Raw genomic sequence first — 22,737 nt, 5'->3', positions numbered from 1 at the left:
GGTGATATTTGATGTTTAATGCACTATAGAGTGCTGTAGGGATGACATATTTTTGTAGGCCCAAACTCGGAATTAACATTTTAGCCCTTCCGGTTTGATCATTATGAAATCAATGGTTTGTTGAACGGGTTTTTGGTTAAAATCTTGAAATACAGTCTGTGGTGAACACAAGCCCACGTTATTTCCATGTCTTATTCTAATAACCTCTTGTGATTTTTAATATTTTTTAAAGCTTTTACTTGTCTTGAAAAGATGGTTGCTAACAAGTGGCTCATTGTGAAAAGCCTCGTTGTGTTCATAATCATGCTCTTGCAAACTATTCCAACTCAAAATTCCAGGAAAAATATTTTGAAATAAAGAATAAAAGAATTGATGGGAGATTAGTGATAGTAACTTTGAAGTCATGTGACTGTGGTGCAGTTCATTTAAAGCCTATACGTTTATCTTTTTTACTTCTTGTAAGAATTTTGAAGCCTAAATACATTACAAGTTTGTGTAGATTACCTAAATGTATAAGAATTAAACTTTTGTTGGCCACATTTTTTTTTGCAGTACTCCAAAAGACAATAGAAAGATCCTATTTGTTTTTTGTCGAAAGAACCAGGGTGATGCTAACTTTCAAGTTGGCCTACAAAAATATGTCATCACTGCAGTGCTCTATTATTTGGAGCTTGATTTTAAAGGATTAGTTCATTTCATCAAAAATATCTTAATTTGTGTTCCGAAGATGAACCCTTTAAACTATGAGAAGCAAGTGCAACAAAATAGATACCCAAAGAATAGCAAAATGTCCTGTCACTTATTCTTTGTCATGGCCACAAGATTTTATTTCTGGTTGTTTTACCATCTGGTTAGGACACAGTGTTAACTGAAGAGTCATGAATTGCTTTTTGTCTACAGCAAATAAAAAAAGTCAAAAACTTAGAAAAAAAATAAAGGCCACTCATTTTAATTCACTTTAAAGTGTTCATCATAGTAGTTGGTCCTACCTATTCTCTGTGATAAGGAAATACTTTTTGTATGCTTTTTTCTTTTCAGACTTCCTGCTTTATATTTCTAAATGTTTTATGGTAGTCTAAATATATCTTGTGCTTAAATTACAGCTTTTAAAAGACTCCTTATGGCTACGAGTGGCGGAAGGATTTTTAAAAGCATTTTTTTTTTTTTTAATAGTTCACCCTATACCACCCCTGGCCTCTTAACCAAGCACAAATTAGAGAGAAGGGGGTTCAAAACCAGCACAGCTGGAGTAGAGAATTGCAATGAGGTTTGGGGAAGTAGAGAAATTGGGGCAATCTGACTTTCCCCTCAGGCAGCCAACCTCCCAGTCCATTAACAGAACCATTATCTTGAAATTTGGTTGAGGAAGTTGACTGTAATAATGCTTCTATCTAATTATCAGTGATGTAAGACCAATTGTTGCATAACTATTATTTGCCCCTTCACCTTATGGTTTGTAGACCCAGAACCCCCAAGCAACCACCTTAGCAATTTTAGTTTTATTTATATTTTATTTTTTTAGTATTACATTTTAATTTTATTATCTTTTTAAAAAATATTTTTTTTTTTTATTTTTTTTTTTTTTAGTTTATACTTTTCTTTATATTTAGTTACATTAATTTTAATTTAGTTTTATGATTTTATTTTTATTCATTTTTTTAATGTTTAGATTTGGTTTCAGTAATTTTGTACTTTAAATTAACTGAAAATTAGAAATGCTGCCTTGGCAACAAACAAAGTTGAAGTTAATAAGTTGAAGCTTTTCATCTAACATTTATATTTTATTTTATTTCAGATTTATTTCAAATAATGGAAACAACTTTTAACAGTAACAACACTGCTAGTATAGCTTCAGAAACCACCTAGATATAGCCACCACTATATGAAACCTTAGCCACCAAACCTATTTTAATGGTGTAGAATCTAAGAATGAATATTTTGTGGTCGAATGTGCATTTGATTGACAGATTATTTGTGTGTTGACAGGACTGGCCTCAAAAGACCCATCACCATGTTCTCAAAAACAGGAGCCAACTTCATCATGTTCAGGATACTCTGAGTGAAGACTCTGGCAATAAGAGAGTGCACCCACACTCGGCTCTTCCCAAGAATCACGCGGAGTTCTGGAACAGGCCCCGCTGTGGAGTCCCAGACTACCCCTCAGAGAAGGGAGGGCACGCCTTTCATTACTCAACCCACAAAGTAGGTTTGCTCGTGGGCCGTCATCGCCGAAAACGCTTTGATTTGTTCGGAGGACGCTGGGACAAAACAGACCTCACGTACAAGTAAGCCTTCCATGGATAGTGCTTGCGGTTGTATCTGGTTGCTGTGTCTACACTTACCGAGATGACAGACATAAAATGAATGAAACATAAAAGCGTAAATGGGAGAAAACAACTTTGATGTATTGCCAAGGTACCATTTTGAGTCTTACACAACAAAGACCTTACTTAGGCAAAGATATATCTTATTTTTAGTATTCTAGCCCCGAGTCAACACACATTTGACTGAATCTATAGGGTTACGCTTTTTTTTTACAGCCCACAGTCTGCAGAATGTACTGTATTAATTTGATGATTTATTTTCTGTATTTATTTTTACAGGTGTTTTACCTGTATTTTGAATTTTTAACTTTACTGCATTGCGTTTTAGGGTTAGCGGAAATGTCTGTAAAATTACTGGATAATGTCATGGTAATTTTCTGCCAGTGCATTATCTATTTTTTTTATGGAATGTTTTATTTACAGTGCACACAGGAAATGCTAAGAAATAAATTAGAATGTTTCTCTCTTTATCTTCTCGCATTTCTTATAGTTCTTATCGGTTATAAAGAAGACCACACACTCTTTCCAGCATTACACCCATTTAATTATAAGCAGTAAACTGTCTCAGACTCGGGACTGTATGGCTCCAGAACACAGCTAGAAATATGTACGCCTTTGATTTAAAACAGTAAATCGTTTTCTTAAACACACACACACACACACACATTGGGTTTCCATATTTTATGGGTCTTTTCGTAGACATGATGTTTTTTATACTATATACAAACTATATATTGTATCCCATAACCCGAATCCTCCCCCTAAACTATACCAGAATATTTATTTTATTTTTTTTTTCATTTTTTGGACATCACTGGCTTTCTTCAAAATAACCTCTTTTTTGTGTTGCACAGAAGAAATAATGACAAACAGGTTTGAAATGACATGAGGGTGATGATGGCAGAACAATCCATTTCTGGGTGAACAATCCCTTTAAAACCCCTTTGATTGACATGATGACCTTACTATTGTGGTTGTCTGGTCACCACTTCATGTTTTGATTGATTTGCCTCATGCATCTTTGTCAAAGATGGTTCCCACCGGATATAGGACTCCTCTGTAATCTGAAGTCCGTGAGGTCACGACCCGATCAGGAGAAGATGTTACATTTCAGAGCGCTCATGTGTGTTACGGCAGCGGAGCCCAAATGGTTCTAGTTTTCTCTTCAGTGCTCAGCGGGGGGTGAGATGAGGGCCAAGACAAGGAAAACCAGCCGTACAACCACTGATTAAAACAGTCCCTTGATTTATGGCCCTTCCCATAAAATATCACAGCCCATAAATCTCCTTATGGTTCTCCATCCAAATCAACCAACTTTGCTGTAGGGCAGACTAGTCTTTTCGTCTGCATACTGTAAAGATAGAAGTCAAAACAGAAAAATAGTCTTTTGGGAAGTAGGGACAGATTTTTTCTTCCTTATTTTGATGCACACCTGAGTGAAACAGATTATTGAAAAAAGGGGGAAAAAATGTACAATGGCAACTTGATTTTACCCATTGGTTGTTTATTGGATGGAGTTAGACCTGAATGCAAGCTTTCAGTCTATTGTAAGAAAGGAGTGGGATTTAAGCAGAATAAATAATTGGAGAAATCCAACATACTAGACTGGGTGAACCCAGCCTGATCTGCCGGCGATTTGATTTCGCCCGGCAACTCAGTCTGGAAACCCGTACATTAATTTCTACTGCTTCTGTTACACTTTTGCGGGAACCAATCACAGACTTGCTTATCCACCTTGCTCGCTATTGGCGGGTATAACACGATGACGATAGAGAAGCGACGGCAAGCATGACCGTCAATCCAATTCCTTTTAACCTCTCGACGATGCTGAATGACTTCTGTAGTTTAGCAAACAAATCGAGTGGGTGTAAATACCACTCACTTTCATGTTTTTTTTTTTTTTTTTTTGCAGAACCGTCACCCGGATCATTGATCTGATTGGTTGAAGTACTATCCAATTGCGTGAATAATGCTCGTTGATCACGCCTCTTGTGCAGTAGAAAATACATACAGACTCCCCAGACCAATGTTCAATTTTAAATTGAGCTTGGTCTGCTGATAGCCAGACAACCAGCATACATCATCAGAGAGAAGTCTGTCATATTTTACTTCAAGACCAAGTTATGACATTTTATTTAAATTTAAGAGGTAAAAAAAAAACTTAAAATTTAAAATTTAAGAATGAAGAATTTGAATATTGGTCTATACCAACAATTATTAATCACTGTAGCCTGAGGATTAGTCCACTTTCAAATAAAATTTTCCTGATAATTTACTCACCCCCATTTCATCCGAGATCATTCCAGGATTATTCTCCTTATAATGGACTTCAATGGCCTCCAAACAGTTGAAGGTCAAAATTACAGCTTCAGTGCAGCTTCAAAGGGCTTTAAACGATACCAGACTAGAAATAAGGGTCTTATCTACTGAAACGATCGGTCATTTTCAAAAAAAAAAAAAAAATTCAACTTACGGAATGAACGCAGCGCCAGTTCCATTTTTTCCGTAAGTGGAATAGGGAAAGGCGTAGGACATACAGCATAAGCTTTTTGAAGAATACAAAAGTGTGGTTGGAAGGCGAACATTTGTTTATATAAAGCATAAACATTTACATTTTTTTTTTTTTTTTTAAATGAGCGATGGTTTCTCTAGATAAGACCCTTATTCCTCGTCTGGTGTCATTTAAAGCCTTTGAAGCTGCACTGAAACTGTAATTTAGACCTTCAACCGTCTGGAGGCCAGTGAAGTCCACTATAAGGAGAATAATCCTGGACTGTTTTCTTCAAAAACCTTAATTTCTTTTCGACTGAAGAAAGAAAGACATGAACATCTTGGATGAAATGGGGGTGAGAAAATTATCAGGAAAATTTTATTTGAAAGTGAACTAATCCTTTAAAGTCCCTGTGTAGTCAATAATTTTATTGCTTAAAACCTGTGAAATTAATTTCTTTATGTCTTAAAATAGCTTGAATGCAACTCGACACCTTTGCTTCATTTAGAATATGCAGATCCATGAATATGAAAATGAGTTCCCGATATTTCATATCAACAGAAAAACATACCCTGGCTTCCTTGAGACCCCCTTGCTTCGCAGCATAGTTAATGATATGCTAAAGCCGGCCCCACACATTGATGGGATTGGTTACAACATGTTTGTGACGTAGAGAATGGGCGATTTCAAACCATGTTTCAACCTGTCTTTGGTAAACTGCACTTTTAAGGAGAAAAAATACTCTGCAATGTTGTTGTCTGATACATTTGCACATGGTTTGTCTTAAAGAATATTAAAACACCACATAGACATATAAACAACATTTAAAAACTTGATTTTCACCACGTATCAAAATAAATTTGATATTTAAATATATCAAATATATAGCAAAAACAGTTTTTTTTTTTATCTCAGTTGACGTTTGTCTAACCAGGTTGCACGAGACAAACTTTCAGCAGGTTCCATCCTGAAAATGACTATTAGTGATTCCTTTTAAAAAAATTCGAATCATTGTGTAATTTGTATACTAGGTGCTGCCTCATCAGAATCTCATGTCAAGACAGCAGCACACGCACATACTTTATCCCCAGCAAACCCCAGTCAGCACCATTCTAATGCTGTGCCATTATAAGCTGTCATTACTCGCGTCTCTGAAAGTTGTTTATGGGCTATAACAACTCAACATCCTCTGTAATTTGTCCCCTCATTTAATGACGGACTGTACATGTGCACAGTGAGCTCAAAAACGCCAAACCCCGTCCTATCCTATGCTTTCAATTGAGTTTCTTTGCTTTAATGAGTGTTTTAATGAGTATGTGTTTCTCATGTGACGTGTGCAGTTTTTGGGGTTCTAGTAATTTGCATCTTGGTTCTTTTGGTCCAGACCAATTTTATTCCAACCAAATCTGCCAAGTGTGAACAGAACACACCCTTAAAGGGATAGTTCACCCAAAAATGAATATTATCCCAGGATTTACTCACCAACAAGCCATCCTAGGTGGATATGACTATCTTCTTTCAGACGAACACAATAGGAAATATATTTAAAAATATCCTTGCTCCTCCAAACTTTAAAATGGTTATAAATGGGGGGCCAAAAAATGCATCCATCCATAATCAAAGTAATCCATACGGGTTAATCCATATTTAAAACTTTAGAAATTCAAAAAACTCTCTTCCGGCGGATGACCGTATACATAATGCGCAAGTTGATTTGTGGCAAATGAGTAATCCCTGATGCGATGTATGACGCAGGATGTAGCGTAAGCTAGACATCTCTAACAGTTCAAACAAATAGGGCTGGGCAACAAACTCAAGCTCCTCTTCTCTTATATCGAAATCCTCTGACATTTTCTCTTTAAATTTTTTTGTTTTTCGGCTTTTAATTCATGACCGGTGTTTCGTTTTGCTCTATCCTCTGCACCTCCGCGTTTGTCATTGCGCCTTGCGCCGGGTCAGAGGATACGGCTGTCTGCCGAAAGCTAGTTATTACAGTTAGTAAAGTTTTAAATATGGATATTTTTCTTACAAAATCCCATCACTTCACTTCAGAAGGCCTTTATTAACCAACTGGAGATGTAAGGATTACTTTTATTATGGATGGATGCATTTTTTTTCCCTTCAAAATGTGGCCCCCCATTCACAACCATTATAAAGCTTGCAGAAGCAACAATATTTTTCGGATTGTGTTCGTCTAAAAGAAGATAGTCATATTCAGATGACTATTGCTTGAGGGTGAGTAAATCATGGGATAATTTTAATTTTTGGGTGAACTATCCCTTTAAAGTTTAGTGTGAGCACACCTTCAGTGAATAATGATGAATGACACCTGTGCAGCAAGTTCATCCCTATAGAAGACTCTTGTGTTCCCCAGAGCCCAGTTTTGGGGGGTGTGTTAGATGTTTAAAAGTCAGCATTGTTTAAGCCTGGTTTAAATTTGATCTATTTTTTTGTGACTGTAGCTAGAGTCAAGAGTTAGGAACTTGAACCTAGAATTCTAATTGGAACAGCAAAATGGCAGGACAATTTTAAGCCACAGACTACCACACTGGGCTCACTCCCGCTGTCATAGCTCCTGTCTGGGCTTGCAGACGACAGGGGCCCCACAATCTAAGATGGTCTGTGGCTCCAAAATGCAGCCCAAGAGCGATCCCCATCCCACAAAGCTAATAATGACCAAAGCATGAAGGTGTCCAAGCATGAAAACAACCTAGAGGTACCAGTCACTAAAGCTGCAGGTTAGGAGCTTCAGATGTGCTTTTTTATGAAATGCACCAGAGGGAAGCTTTGTGGAACATGATACAAACTTGTGGTCCACCAGTTTAAATGCGCTCTGTGGGGATTCTGCTTGTGAAAATAAGCATGCGCGTCTCCATCACTCAGCAAGCTTTATAATGCAGCTTGTCTTTCATCTGAGAGAAGTTAAATCCTCTGGGCTCACTCCATGAGGGATGAAAGTTGCATTTTAATTTTTAAACAACATTTAAACTGTTTAGCAAGAACAGAAAAAGCAATTAAAGTTTCTTTTGGGCAGGAAGCAAATCTAATTTAAGATCAATTTAAGGAAGAATGCTATTAAAGCTACTAAACAAATTGCCACTAGTGCAGTCACTGACAATTCACAGTTGTGAATTAAGTTCTTGTTAAATGACAAATAACAAAAGAGTGGTGAAATACAATGCAATGTATTTCTACAAGGCTTATGCACTTAAATGAACCTGGATAGGGGCGCCATCACTGTCACAATATCAAGTATCACATTTGTTTTATGATTTTGGTCAGAGAGCGTAGTAGTAGTGGGTATCGTACCCAATCCCTATAGGCAAACATTCAAACTGTGCTTGTTTTTTCACAACTGACAGATTCTGATCCTAGTTCACCACCAAGAAAGGTAGCAAACATGTTTAAATAAAGGGGATTATTGAGGTCATGCACTTTCATCCAAATGAAAAAGTCACATGGGTGGTCTGTAATGAGCATTTATGAGTGTTTGCGCTCGTGTTACAGGATCATGCGGACCCCTTGGCAGATGAGTTTAGAGAAAGTCAGACATGTGCTGCGGAGGGCACTGCAGGCCTGGAGTGACATCACCCCTCTCACCTTTACTGAGGTCATCAGCGGCCGGGCGGATATCATGATTGACTTTAACAGGTAAAAAAAGATGTTTAAATTGTCTACTGTGTGCTTTCCATGTGTCAGAATCCACTGTGTCAACATTTCAAAGGGGTCACATCAAATATTTTGTCATTTTATTTTTTTTTTCACTTGAGGTCCAGTTCTTGCATCAGAAACATAATTTATGCATAACCATTTTTCACCCTGTTTGATGTTTTTTCTATTGAACCCAAGCGGAAACCTCCCCCAGTTTCTCGTGAAGCCAATACGGAAGTAACTTAAACTGCGATTCATCGACTGACCGCTAGGGACAGGCTGCAAAAGGGAGCAGAATCTCATTGACCATAATGTTAAAACAGCCAAGTTTACAGCAGAAAAAAACATGTTTACACTCTGGTTCAAATTGTGTTTTGGTCTATACTGCTAATTTTGCCCTTCATGACAACTCTGAGGGGGGTGAATTTTTTTATAACTCATCCGTTTCAATTATATTAAGCCTTAAAGTTCTGCATAATTAAGGGCGTGGTCACTTGAGTGACAGGTGGATCGCGCTGCTGTCTGTGAGACGTCATGTCACCTCAGCAGCCAATTTCAGCCACTGAATTTGGCATCTCAGCCATATTTGTGCCTTTTTTCTGGAATATTTTATACAATATATGGCTTGCTGCATACTCGAGACAGATGTCAGTCTGTGTACATGTGCTCGCATGCGGAACACACGTTGTTGGATCGTCGTGGCATTGGCTAAAAGTTTTGTTCCTGAGATTTACTACAATGACAATACCAGGAGGATATACAACTCTGACAGCACTGCTTGGATATTATAACTAAAACTGCTGCACTATTTTGAAAAATTATACTTATGTTGAGAGAACATTTGAGAGTTATACAGATATCTGGTACCTATACATGAACGTATAGAGTTTTACATTATAAACGATGCTCAGATTGCATCCTTTCTTGAAGAACGATGATGGAGAGCAAATCATTCTGAAGATGTAATGCAAACGATGGATAATATATAAAGATTTCATGGATTTAATGCTTTCATGAACAAAAAGTAGGTTTTTTTATGTTATGTTTCATTTTACCCAAGTGCAATGGATTGGATTCATCTCGCGATCTCTATTTCATTAAAGGTATGAAGTCCCAGTTGATTTTTTTGTGTTATTTGCACACCCCACACAAATTAATTAGCCTACTGGTGTTGGAGCATCTATAACATTATCTTAAAAAACACTGTAGATTGACAGTAAACCTTTAGTGCTTACTTTCTAATGATGTTGTTATCTTTATTAATATTTTAGATAGTAAGCTATCTAAGATAGATATGCTAGGCGAGCGTGGTTTCAGCAACCAGTCGCATGGGCTCCAACTACGTCCCGCCTCTTTGCCCATTTTCAGTTATCTGGGAGTGATGTGCGGTGACGCGCATCTAAGATGGCCGCGGCCTCATTTTCGCGTCAAAACTGCTGTTCAGAACTCTATGGGTGACGTCACGGACACTATGTCCATATTTTTTTACAGTCTATGATTGAACCTTTAGGTCTATGTAAATATACTCTGTTGTGATTGGCTAACATCTTTAGATGTGTAATGAGCTTGTTTACAGACTGCAGATTTGTGACATCATAACCACACATTTTTGCCATATTTGCAGCTTAATTTCAATAATAGTCTTATGTTATGTTTTTTTGGATTTGGAAAAAAAGCTAATTAAAATATGTTTCATAGTACATAGAACTCTTATTTTAAAATTAGTGCTGTCAAATATTATGTAAACACAAACTTTTATTTTGGATGTGATTAATTACCAGCAGCATGTTATGACCCCTTTAAAGTTTGCAAGTTACATCCCAAGATTCATCAAAGACAACGTTGCATTGGAAATAACACATTTAGCTACTACTTTCAATTTAGCTCACTTTCACTTTATATTCTGTATATTCTTGATGAAAAATGTTTCTCTGGCCTCTCATTTCACTGAGCTTGTAAAACCACATTGTCAGTTGAGAGATGTTTGTTCATTGACACAAAGAGGAAAAGTTTCCACTTCACTAGTCAAACACAGACTCTTTTCATCTCCTCTAGAAGTGGGAGATTAGAGAGAGTGTCGGTTTAGGATTATAGATCCAAAATTTACACTGCACGTCCATTTATGCACGTGTGTTACTTCTTAAATTCCCATAGTAAGAAAAGTCATAACTTGGAACACCTGTGGGGTTTAGTTCTGCATATGGACATGCAACACTGCAGCTCAAAGTCCCACAATTTTTTTTTTTTTTTTTTTTTTGTGAATATCTGAATATAAATATAAAATATAAAATATAAACTTACCTGAATGCTAAAAAGCATGACTTTAGTTGTAGCAGATTATTACAAAGCCCCCCCATTTAACACATTACTCGCTCTATCATATTGCACTGAGTCACTTGTGGAGAAACTCGATTATATGGAGAAAAAAAAAAAAGTGTATTATGTTTTATTTTTTTGATGTATATTTTTTTCAAATTATGTCAGTTGTATTTCAAAATTCGAATGATAGATGTCGTTTTGGCACTCTTTAATGTGGCGTGACAGATGTATATATCACTATATATATCTCTTCCGCTTTATTAATAATAGTTACAGCACTAAGAAAATGAATGATCGCCAGCAGGTATTCTGAAAGATACAGTACAACTTACTGAAATGTATAATTATGTTGGCTTGACATCATTAATATTCTTAGCAAAAATGTAAACAGTATCTCCTCTTAGGGCTTTCAAACTACAACCAACAAACTCAGGTCAGAACTTCAGACTTTTCTGATTCGGGTTGCTTTATCTTTTCTAACTGATCTGACTTACGATTTTCATTAAATGCATGTATCAACTCTGCGAAAAATCTGACTTTCAATAAAGGGGCCAAGACTTTTGTACAATAAGACTTATTTAAGCTGACAAACATTAGCAAAGCTTAATGAATATCCTAGGACAACATACTAAAACATGCTAGCAACATGCTAAAACACTAACATGTAAAATTATGCCAGCATCATGCTAAAACATACAAACAACACATTAATTCATGCTGACAACGTTAAAACATGCTAGCAAGATGATAATTCATGTTAGCAATGTGCTAAGAACGGTTAATACATGCTAGAGACATGCTAATTCATGTTTCAATGTGCTGAAACATGTTAGCAAAATGTGTGAATTCCTGCTAGTAACATTGTAAAACACATTAGTAACATGCTAAATCATGCTAGCAAAACATGCTAATTCAAAACATGCTAATTCATGTCTTTCTTTTTTTTTCTAAATTTAAAGCTTATAAAACTTTCATATGGCTTTGTCAAGCCAAAATAAATGTTTGTCCCAATGAACTTTGAATAGGTGATTACATGAGAGACTTGAAAGTAGTGTTTCAACCACGGAAAGACCTCAACAAAACAGCTTGTGAACAAAATGCCACCTGATGTTACCTCAGGAAAGTTGGTCTATGTATGTTTCAATCATTTAATTTCTTACGGTAGTTCAGTAGAAAAAAGCTTTAGTGAAGAGAAAATAGTAAATGATGTCTTAATTGTTTAATATATTTGAAATCTCTAGAGGCCATTTCCTCAAAAAATAATTTGACTATATCTTGATAATGATTTGGCGTATAAAAAATAATTGTCATTAGAAAGTTGAGATTTTTTTTTTTAATTCAGTGTTTGAAACAGTGCATGATGGAGTAGGTCACATGCTCTGATTTGGCATACAGACAAGTCCCCTAAATGTCTTAATGGGGGAAAAAATGCTTGTATTTTCTTTTGTTCAAGCTCTCTCCCTGCAGCCCTTCATCTTCTCAGTTTGAAAACTAAAGTCCCTATAAAAACTTGGCTTCCTGTTAAAGCACTAATATACAGTTAGATACACACATTTGAATCTACATTGAGGGTTACCGCTTTTCTTCAAAGCAGAGTGAAATATCTAGATCCATCTCACTTAAAGGGAAACATCTGGGGATTGATTTGTGGAGCTCTAGGCATGTCAATTTCATTTGTTCTAACGCAATCCTAGATTCCATCAATGGGATAGCAGTTGACTGAACATTTGAGGGTTGGATTTAGCCAGAATAGTAGCCTTCTTTGACCTTTCAGATCTGCCAGATTTAAAGATCTACGATCCTGCAAGGCTTAGTGCGTAATTTAACCTCGACATCTCACAATGGAAAATTGGGGTTGGGTTTATTCAGTACCATTCATCCAGGGTGGAATTTGGCATCCCATTAAAAACAAGGGAATCAGGAAAGTTAGTGAGGTGTGACAGTTACAGACAGTACACTATAATGTAGCACGGTTGCATGGTATTACAGCAGTGCCTCTATGCAGGCCATTACTCTCACCCTCATTTAACTATTCCATACGAAGTGTGCTTATAAAATTCTTGTCAGTGATCAGCTCATGTTGATGAAATAGGAGAATGAGAATCATTGGTATTGTTCTGTTGCCTAAGAGACTGTGTTTCACATTCAGGTACTGGCATGGAGACAATCTTCCTTTTGATGGCCCGGGAGGTATTCTGGCCCATGCCTTCTTTCCCCGAACATACCGGGAGGGAGAAATTCACTTTGACTACGATGAGTCTTGGACAGTGGGCAACAGTAAGGGTTAGTGAAAATCCTGGACTGAAATAAATAAATATGATGATTTTTTCATAGATGTAAATAAAACAAAGATTATTAGAGTAAGTTTTACAAGAAAATACTATTTCAATCTTTCTACTTAAAAATTTCACATTTAATTAAATGTGTTAATTGATGTTGCTTTGTATTTGTGAAATTTGTGCAAATTGTTTGTGCATCTTTTTTTTTCAGTGTAGTTGAGACAATACATGACAAAATATATAAATATATACTTTAACAATTTAGCAGCTTTAGTTTGTCAAGCTTATAATTTAGTTAGTCTAGTACTTGCACTATAAAAAAAGAATTGTTGGTTTAATTAAAAAAAGTAAGTTACCTGTTTGCCTTAAAATTTTGAGTTCATTGAAATTAAAAATTTAAGTCAATACGATGAAGGTACTTGGTTTAATCAACAGAAACTCAAAGTATTATGTTATCTAAAACACATAAATTTAAGTTTATTTGACAAAAGAAAAAATGTTGTGATAACAAATCATGAAAATATTTTTTACAGTGTATAAATAAGCAATGTGACACAAAAAAGAGCGCTTTTGTTTTCCAAGCATGCTTATATTGATATTAACAGCACAATTGGAATAGCGTTGTTTGAACAACTTACTTGTGCATTTGAACTAATGTATTTTTACATTGTAATTATTTCCAAGACTTTGTCCATTTTTATTGTGCAAAAATATTTAAAATGATCAAATGAAATCCAAACAAAATCAGCATTTGCACATCTCAGAGCAACACACTGTAGTGGTGTTTCATTCCAGACTGAACCAGTGTTTTTGAATCATTTAAGTGAATAGTTAAAGTACACGCTCATAAAGCCAGTCACTTGTTTTGTACCTGAATGAATCAGTGGCTTTGAACGAATCAGTTCAGAGAATGGTTCAAGGTTCTGTCATAAAGTCAGTCACTTGTTTCGAAGGAATCATTGTTCTTAAATGAATATTTCTTTCTTTCTAATAGGTACTGACCTTCTCCAGGTGGCTGCTCATGAGATTGGTCATGTTTTAGGATTGCAACACTCCAAGGAACCAGGCGCAGTGATGTCGCCTTTCTACACCTTCTCCTACCCGCTCCAACTGAGTGAAGATGACAAGAGAGGCATACAGACCCTCTATGGATCTAAAAATTCAGATGATAGAGTGAAGAAGGAAGAGAGACCTCCCAAATTCCCAGAGACCAATGAGATTGAAAGTACAGTGGTGAGTTATATGGCAGATTGTGTCTGATCTTGGGAATCTTGGGAATTCTTCTCATTCTCTTTGTATTTCTTTTTTTCTTATCTTCCCAGCCTGATGCTTGCCAAACTGACTTTGATGCTGTATCCATGATCCGAGGCGAGCTGTTTTTCTTTAAGGCGGGTTATGTGTGGCGGATCCGTAATAGTAAACTCCAAGCTGGATATCCAGCACTGGCATCCAGGCACTGGAGAGGAATCCCAGGCAAAATTGATGCTGCTTTTGAGGACAAGTCTGGCAATATCTGGTTTTTCCAAGGTAAATTGTCTCAAAATAAATAAGATGTACAAAAGTTTTAGCAAAAATTTAGCATGAAGCGGTGTCAAATTACTCAAACACGTTTGAGTATACAAGAGAGATCTGGGAATGACCCCAACAAATAATATTTACAAAGAATTGCCCAAAACATTCAATTAGGAAGATACCAGTGAAAGAGACATAATGAGGTGGGGTTTGAGGAAATAGCTATGTGCTATTGTTTTGGCTGGATTTTCTTCATGTAAACAGTCATTTTCTGTTGTATTTGTGCATATTACATGAAAATTATCATGTTTACTGCTTTACGGTTATGACAGGAGTTGAAATATAACTTACATGGAAAGGTTTAGTATCATGTAAGTATGTACATTTTTAAGTTTTGTGGCTATACATTTGAAACAGTGTATATTTGTATGTTTGTTTATCATTTGTTATTTTACTTTGTTTTTCAATGCCCATTTATTTTAGCTTTTTTATTTTTTATATCATCTCACAGATGTTGTCATGTATTGAACCCCTAATATTCCTTAAATATTGTAAATATAGAAATCCTGCAATTCCAAGAATGCATTTCAACTTATATCACCAGAGGCTTATATATTTATAATCCAGATATCCCTTGTTGCCCTAATTATCCATTAAAATGAGCAGCTTAAGTCTAGTAAACTAAAACAGGGGTTCATGATGAATGAAAAATTCTTTAGCTGCTTTTTAATGTAACCTCTCTCACCCACTATACTTTTTTGCAGGCCAGAGTTACTGGGTGTTTGACGCAGAACGGCAGATCACAGGGCCGGACTCTGTACAACGACTGGGTCTAGCAGTGAACGACATCCAGGCAGCCCTTATGTGGGGAGAAGATAAGGCCCAGAAGATCTACTTCTTCAAAAAAGGAAGCTACTGGCGATTCAACCTGAAGGAAAACCGCGTCGACAGCATTCACCCTCGCAGCATGAGTGACTGGAGAGGCATACCGGGTGACATTGACGCTGCTTTCCAGGACCGATTCGGTACGGTTATCACTGAGACATGGACTACGTTTACATGTGCAACAATGATGTGATTATTTCCAATAATCAGAGTAAGGACTAGATGTTACATGACGCAAACCTCTTCACTCCTGTTTACATGCAGTTTCATTATTCTGATTATTCATTAAAAGGAGTGGTTATTTTTACTGCCTTTATTCACACACCCCAAATGCACAGCATGATTATGAACTCCCATATAGTAGATGTGTTACTGGTTTTAATCTACAAATTTTTTCATTTGGATGTTTTGACCATCACTATACTTTATTAAATTTGTGTCATGCAACGTTGTCAACATGAACTCAGCCAACCCAAAAATGTAATTCTTTCTTTACCACTATGTTTACGAATCTCCATCTGACAACGTCGTCCTTGTACATCACAAACACATGCACACTTTGGTCAGAGTGGAATAGATGTGATGTTTACATGCTTGTTTGTTGCGCTTAATGCCACATATTTTACTATGATTATGGTTACTAGAATTATGAGATTGATTAAACTTTATCTCATGTAAACACAATACTTAGATCAAATTGATTACAGTATTGCCTAAATCTCATTAGAAATGCATTATTAAGGTGCATGCAATTGTAGTCATTGTTTCTTAAATGTTTTTGAAATTACAAAGGTAAATCTTGATGGCAAAAAAAAGTTTCAAAAGTCATTCTTTGTTATCTCTCCACAGGCTTCGCCCACTTCTTGAGAGGGAAGCAGTACTGGAAGTTTGACCCAGTGGAAGTGAGGGTGCTGGAGGGATACCCACGATATATTGGCATGGATTTCTTCGGTTGTTCTGCAGCCCTGTATCGTTGAATCATGCGTACAACTAGACATAACTAGCAAATTCATTGCTAATTCAATCTTTTTCACACACCTAGTGCAACTTTTAACAAAGTCCCTTTCAAGTAAAGTCTGTTCACTCGGCCATATTTGCAATGCCTGCGGGCAGCTATTTTGGGCATCCAAGACCAAGTCATATCTATTTGAATGGGGGAATCCTGAAATCTCAAAAACTGCTTGGCAAACTCACAATTAAATGTTGTTTCTTATGCTCAAATATCATTAAAATAATTAATGATTTTGTGCAGTCCTAAGCACGAGTCTCAGGTTTCTATTGACGCTTTTCCACTGCATAGGACGGCTCGGTATGGAACGGTACTGCTCGCTTAAATAGTGCCACTTCAGTTGAGGTTCCCAGCGAGCCATACTGATACTAAATGTGAACACTGCAGATCACTGATTGGTCAGTAAGGACCGTCAATACCAGCGTCACTGGATTTCAAACACGAGACACCAAACCCAATAGATTTAAACAGTCAGTAACAGCCACTGCAGTATCATTTGTTCACGAAACAACTTGCTTTAAACGACTGTCGCATGCAACTTAAAAAAAAGGAATGGCTGTATCATGGTCAGTAGATGAGACTGGTAGACGTTGGTAGGCGAGGAGCGGATCCACAGTAGTAGAGGCAGCGCAACTGTAACAATCAGTCTATAATCAAACCCATTTTGAAGTGGTACTAATTGCAGTGGAAAAATAAACCGAAAGTAAAGCAAGCCAAGCCACTGGGGGAGGGTCTGGCTGCAGACCATGGGCGAGTGGAGCTCCACTCTCGAACAGGAAATACGTCACCTCCACTTGAATAATTTTGTCTCACCAGTGTTAGCTTTATGTTTTGATGGCTTGTGTTAAAAAAACATAGTAAAACACAGTAAAAGTAGAAATTTTATTAATTGTTATTTTATTGTGAGATTTTGCCTCACTAACATCACCTACCCCAACCCTAAACCTACCCTTAGGTTTATACCCTTAATAATGCAAATACAGTAATTAAATGACGCAGTATTGATGTGCGCATGCCCAGTGGCCATAGCTGTAGCTAGCTCCACTACTGGAGGTGACGTATTTCCGCCCTTGAGTGGAGCTCCACTCGCCCCATAAGTTTGCAGCCAGCCCCTATTGAGTTGTTCCGTACCGAGCCGAGTCCCTCCATGCAGTGGAAAAGCGTTATATGGGAACGAAGCTTCTAACGGCAGCTGCAGTGACCCAATGACTTTACCAATCAGCGATTGGCTCTTTTACTTAGAAGGCGGGATGTATACCGCCATATTGCGTGTTGCAGTTTATCCCATTCATAAGTGAACCATCTTTCTATATCTATAGTCTTTGCTTGTACCCCACATACAGTTTTAAACCAATCAATCTCTAATATAGTTATTCACACAGGGTTCTTTTTAATATCAGGTAAAGTGTCAGATATGCGGTCTCCATATCTGACCACTGGATTAAACACTTTTCTGTGGTTTCAAGCAGATACTGTGTATCTACTCAGTCTGTGACTCAAGATGCTACATCTGCGCCACTTAACCATATATTGAAAATGACTGGTGCTTCTCATCTGCAACACATTGACTCTCAGCTCTCAGGAAAAGCAGGAAATTCTGGCCTTAAAATATTTTTCGTACGTATTGAGTACTTGATTATTTATTATTTGTATTTTTTGGCAGTATCGATAGTGTTAGGAAAACATAGCCATTTTTTGAGCAAAATACCATGTTGTGCCATTAGATAAATTATTTTACAAAATTAAAGATTTTTATAGATTAAACAAAAACAGTGACATGCTGTTGATTACCACAAAAGATAATTATGAGCTTAAAACAAGCAAAAACTGCACTTACAATGTTCCTAAGGGTTTAATTGTTGAATGTGTGGAAGAACTGGTAATAGACAGCATGTCACAGGTTCTGTTGCTAGAACGTGTATTCAATTTGGAAGATTCCTTTAATGCCCTAAATATTTCAAAATAAATGTGCACATATCTTCTTACATTAGCAGTTTAAGTTCAGAGGCACTTTTATGATATGATAAAAATGTAGTAACCAACATTAAGTGGACTTTACTGTACTAGAGCTAGATGGACATGTTTGTATTTTGTTTGATGAAGCATTGAAGGGCCTGAATTACACAGAGTAGACCCATGACTGATGCTGCACATTCAGCATTTAGGGCTGTTCACACTGCAGCGATTTCATTCATTTTCAATGAGAAATGGAAATTTGACAATGGTTGTTGGTGTGAATGCCCAGGTCTCTAGGGGACTAATGAAGACCTGTTCTTCAGTAGTGATATTGTATGTTACAGTGCAGGTCACTGGTGCACGTGTTGTGTAATTGCAATCAAACTTTTTTTGCGTAGTGGGGCTACTGAGGTATATAATCCTCATGGCCTGGGTATTGATGGCTTTTGATCTAAAGAAACTGTACACTTCTCATTCACTGTTGTTATAATTTTTGACATGTAATCAATTCTTTTTCTTGTTATTGTTTTTAATGATCCATTTACTGTGTAAATATTTTGTAAAAAGAATTGTATTATATTTTCAGCTTCAATAAAAGCCTCTCTTTGTTTGTTGTATTCTGTCTAATTATCTGTTGTCTGGGCTCGTTTCAGATTCTGCATACAGCTTTTGCTCCTAAATTACTTTCCTTTACAGCTGGTTTGTAATATTATCAGTGTTTGCGTTTTTTCATCTTCAATCACTTTTATGTCTGAAAAGTGGATTTTTATGAAATGAACATACTTTATTTTTCATTTTGTTTTATATATATGATAATCACATTAAAGTCTTGGAAATTATTCACTATGCCTTCATTATTTTTCAACTTATTTTTTAACCCTTGTGCTCAACTTTCATTTTATGAACTCAATAAATCATTTAAATATTTGAAAATATTTATTTTTAATGAAATATATTTAATTAGAATATTTTTTTATTAGATTTTGACAAATCTAAATCTAGTTTTATTCCAAAAATGTTTTAAATGTAATTTCCACCATGGAATGTTATCATACGCAATACATTACATGAAATGTGATGAAAAATTGCATTGTAAAAATGCCCAAAAAGTATCAAAAGTTGTAGAAACACTCATATGAAAGAAGTGAGTACATCCCATCCTCTCTGGTCTGGTTGTAATAAATTTTATCGGAGGTTTCGGGGTGGAAATGGAAGACGGCTGTTTCACAGACCCTCCTGCTGAGACAATTCCAGAATCCTGCTGTCTTGGCTTGTTTTCAGACTGTAATTCCCCTTTCCCCTGCTTCTATCACACAGAGCAAATTTGTAACACAATGACATTGTAACATGGTGACATCATCATTTCAGTTCCGTTTTATGTGAAGCATCTGTTGGCGCCATCCTTCGCCAAGTTAGCACGTTTTATAGGGTTTCTCTTTAGTGACTACAGATGTCGGGCTGCTTTGGACAAAACGCAAACCCAGATCCTTGTGTTATCAATGATTTGAAACAGAATCTGTTCATAATCGGGCTTACTGAATGGGCTCACCAGAGTCATGAGTGGTTTTGTGTTTTTTTTTTTTTTTCACCATAGAAAGCCACTTCTCTGATCTTTTATAGAAAGTCTTGCACCAAATCTGATTATTTGTATCTTTAACAGTCAAAATATTTCAGAAGCATTTTCGTGTTCCATTCTTTTCATTCAAGAGCCTCTAATTCTGTTTATTTGTACATCCTCCAAAAATTTAATTATTTTTAAGGTTTTCTAACGTCCTAAAAAAAGACCCAGAAGATTCTGGCAACTGACTAGCAACCACCCACCCAGAACACATTATATCAGTTGACTTGGTGGCATTTTCTTGTTCAGTAGTCACTGAGGCCAGACACTACAGACATCTTAAAGTGCTGTTACGCACATACACATGTACTTCTTCTAAGAGTATGTTGTAAAACATATGTCTGCATTTTGAACTTTAAGGACGTTTGCCTTCAGGATAAAACAAGTCTGCACAGGTATAACCACAAGCATGTGCACACCTCTGACCTGATCGACCTCAGCAATATTTCTCTCATTAAATTAAATAGATTATTTGTATGTCAACATATTTCCTATAAGTGACAGAGAACATTGCAACTGAAAAACATGTGGCTTATGATTGCTGCAGAATCATGACTGATCCTAATTCTGATCAGTCTAATTAACTCAACAAAGAGTCAGATTTCCTGTTTGTTAATCATGCACTGACAACATCTCCTGATAGCTGTACAATTTGTTTGTTTGAGTAAAGACAAACAAGTAAATGACCTTATTCACAGCAGCGCCATCTTTTTTTTTTTCTTTTTTTTTTTTTTGTTACGGGAATGAAAGCGAGGCTGTGAGGGATAGAAAACTCTTCAGTGGGTTGTACTGTTATTTAATGTGCTTTTGGATTGTTCTGCTTGCAAAACACTACAAAAATATATTTCAAGAAATTTCAGTAGACAAAAAACTCCTGAAAAAATGAGCTGTGGAAAATTATAAAGTGGTCTATGAGCTTTATACAGCTTTTTAGCGGATACCATTGAAAACAGCCTCACTTTCGTACCTGTCATGACGCTGCTCTGAATTACATCAATGAAGTTTAGACACTGATTTCATGTCTTGAAAAAACTATTAACAAGTAATTTACATTTCAGTAAGACTTTAGTGACCGTTGGTTTTGTTCAGTTATTAGATTTCAATGAGGATCGGTGTTGTTCTGTTATGTGATTTAAATGGCATCTGTTTTATTCATTTATGAGATTTCAGTGAGAGTTGATTTTGTTCCTTTATGACATTTAAATAATGGCCAGTCTTTTTCCATTATGAGATTTCTATGTTGCCTAGTTTTGTTTCTTAACAAGATTTTTAATGATCGTTGGTTTTGTTCCGTTATGAGATACCAAAAATGGTAAAGAGATCTCAGTGGTTGGTTTTCAGAGTCAGTCAGTTTTGTTTTGTTATGAGATTTCAAAGACGGTTGGTTTTGTACCTTTTTTCTTTTATGAGAGTTCAAAGACAGTCAGTTTTGTTTCATTACGAGATTTCAATGAGGATCGGTTTTGTTCAGTAATGAGATTTCAATGATGGTTGGTTTTGTTCAGTTACGAAATCTCAGTGATGGTTGGTTTTCAGAGTTAGTCAGTTTTGTTCTGTTATGAGATGTCAAAGACGGTTGGTTTTGTTCCTTTTTTCTTTTATGAGATTTAAAAAAAAAATCTGTTTTGTTTTATTACGAGATTTTTATGATGGTCGGTTTTGTTCAGTTACAATATCTCTTTGATGGTCAGTTTTATTCCGTTATGAGGTTTCAATGACAGTCGATTCAACAATTCAAACAATTCTTTGTTTTGTGATGAGATTTCAGTGACGGTCAGTTTTCAGTGTCAGTTTTGTTCAGTTACAAGATCTCAAAGGTGGTCGGTTTTGTTCCATTTCGAGATTTCAATGACAGTCAGTTTTATTTGGTTATAAGATTTCAGTGACGGACAGTTTTGCTCTGTTATGAGATTTCAATAATGGTCGGTTTTGCTGGGTTATGAGTTTTCAGTGACAGTTGGTTTTGTTCCTGTACAACACTTAAAGGACAGTTAGTTTATTTCCACTATGAGATTTTATAGATGGTCAGTTTTGTTTCATTATAAGTTTTCAATGACGGTCAGTTATGTTCCGTGCAGAGATTTCAATGGTGGTTGGTTTTATTTTGCTACGAGATCTCAAGGATTGCCAGAATTGTTTTGTTATGAGTCTTCAATGACAGTAGATATTCTTCCTTTACAAAATTTCAAAGACAGTCGGTTTTGTTCCTTTGCAAGATTTCAAAGACAGACTGTTTTTTCCTTTATGAGTTTTCAATCAGACAGTCAGTTTGTTTCCATTACGAGATTTCAATGATGGCCAGCTTTGTTTCATTGTAAGATTTCAATGACGATTAGTTTTGTTGCTTTATGAGATTTCAAAGACAGTTGGGTTTTTTTGCGTTGAGAGATTTCATTGACAATCGGTTTTATTCTGTGATGAGATCTCAATGATGGATGTTTTGTCTTTACAAAATCTCAGTGACGTCAGTTTTATTTGATTACAAGATCTCAATGACAGTCAGTTTTGTTCAGTTACAAGACCTTAAAGGATTAGTTCACTTTCAAATGAAAATTAGCCCAAGCTTAACTCACCCTCAAGCCATCTTTGGTGTATATGATTTTCTTCTTTCTGATGAACACAATTGACCAATTAGACCAATAGCATCTTGCTCAAAAATGACCAAAGAGTTTCAATATTTTTCCTATTTAAAA

At 36.2% G+C, this 22,737-nt stretch overlaps 1 protein-coding gene across 1 annotated transcript in view; it reads left to right on the top strand.

Moving 5' to 3' along the window:
* The window catches only part of mmp11b (matrix metallopeptidase 11b), a 36,855-nt gene extending 18,072 nt beyond the window's left edge, over positions 1-18,783 (top strand). Inside the window, exons 3-9 of the mRNA XM_067375798.1 lie at positions 1,987-2,285; positions 8,323-8,466; positions 12,935-13,068; positions 14,059-14,297; positions 14,387-14,591; positions 15,341-15,601; positions 16,311-18,783. Of these exons, the coding sequence (XP_067231899.1) occupies positions 1,987-2,285; positions 8,323-8,466; positions 12,935-13,068; positions 14,059-14,297; positions 14,387-14,591; positions 15,341-15,601; positions 16,311-16,438 (1,410 nt within the window). The 3' untranslated portion in view covers positions 16,439-18,783. The remainder of the gene's footprint in view (positions 1-1,986; positions 2,286-8,322; positions 8,467-12,934; positions 13,069-14,058; positions 14,298-14,386; positions 14,592-15,340; positions 15,602-16,310) is intronic.
* The last annotated feature ends 3,954 nt before the right edge of the window (positions 18,784-22,737 follow it).

This window comes from Chanodichthys erythropterus, chromosome 22 (assembly GCF_024489055.1).
Source record: "Chanodichthys erythropterus isolate Z2021 chromosome 22, ASM2448905v1, whole genome shotgun sequence".
Taxonomy (NCBI): Eukaryota; Metazoa; Chordata; class Actinopteri; order Cypriniformes; family Xenocyprididae; genus Chanodichthys; species Chanodichthys erythropterus.
Note: the sequence above shows the minus strand (reverse complement) of the source record. Positions and strands in the feature narration are given on the sequence as shown.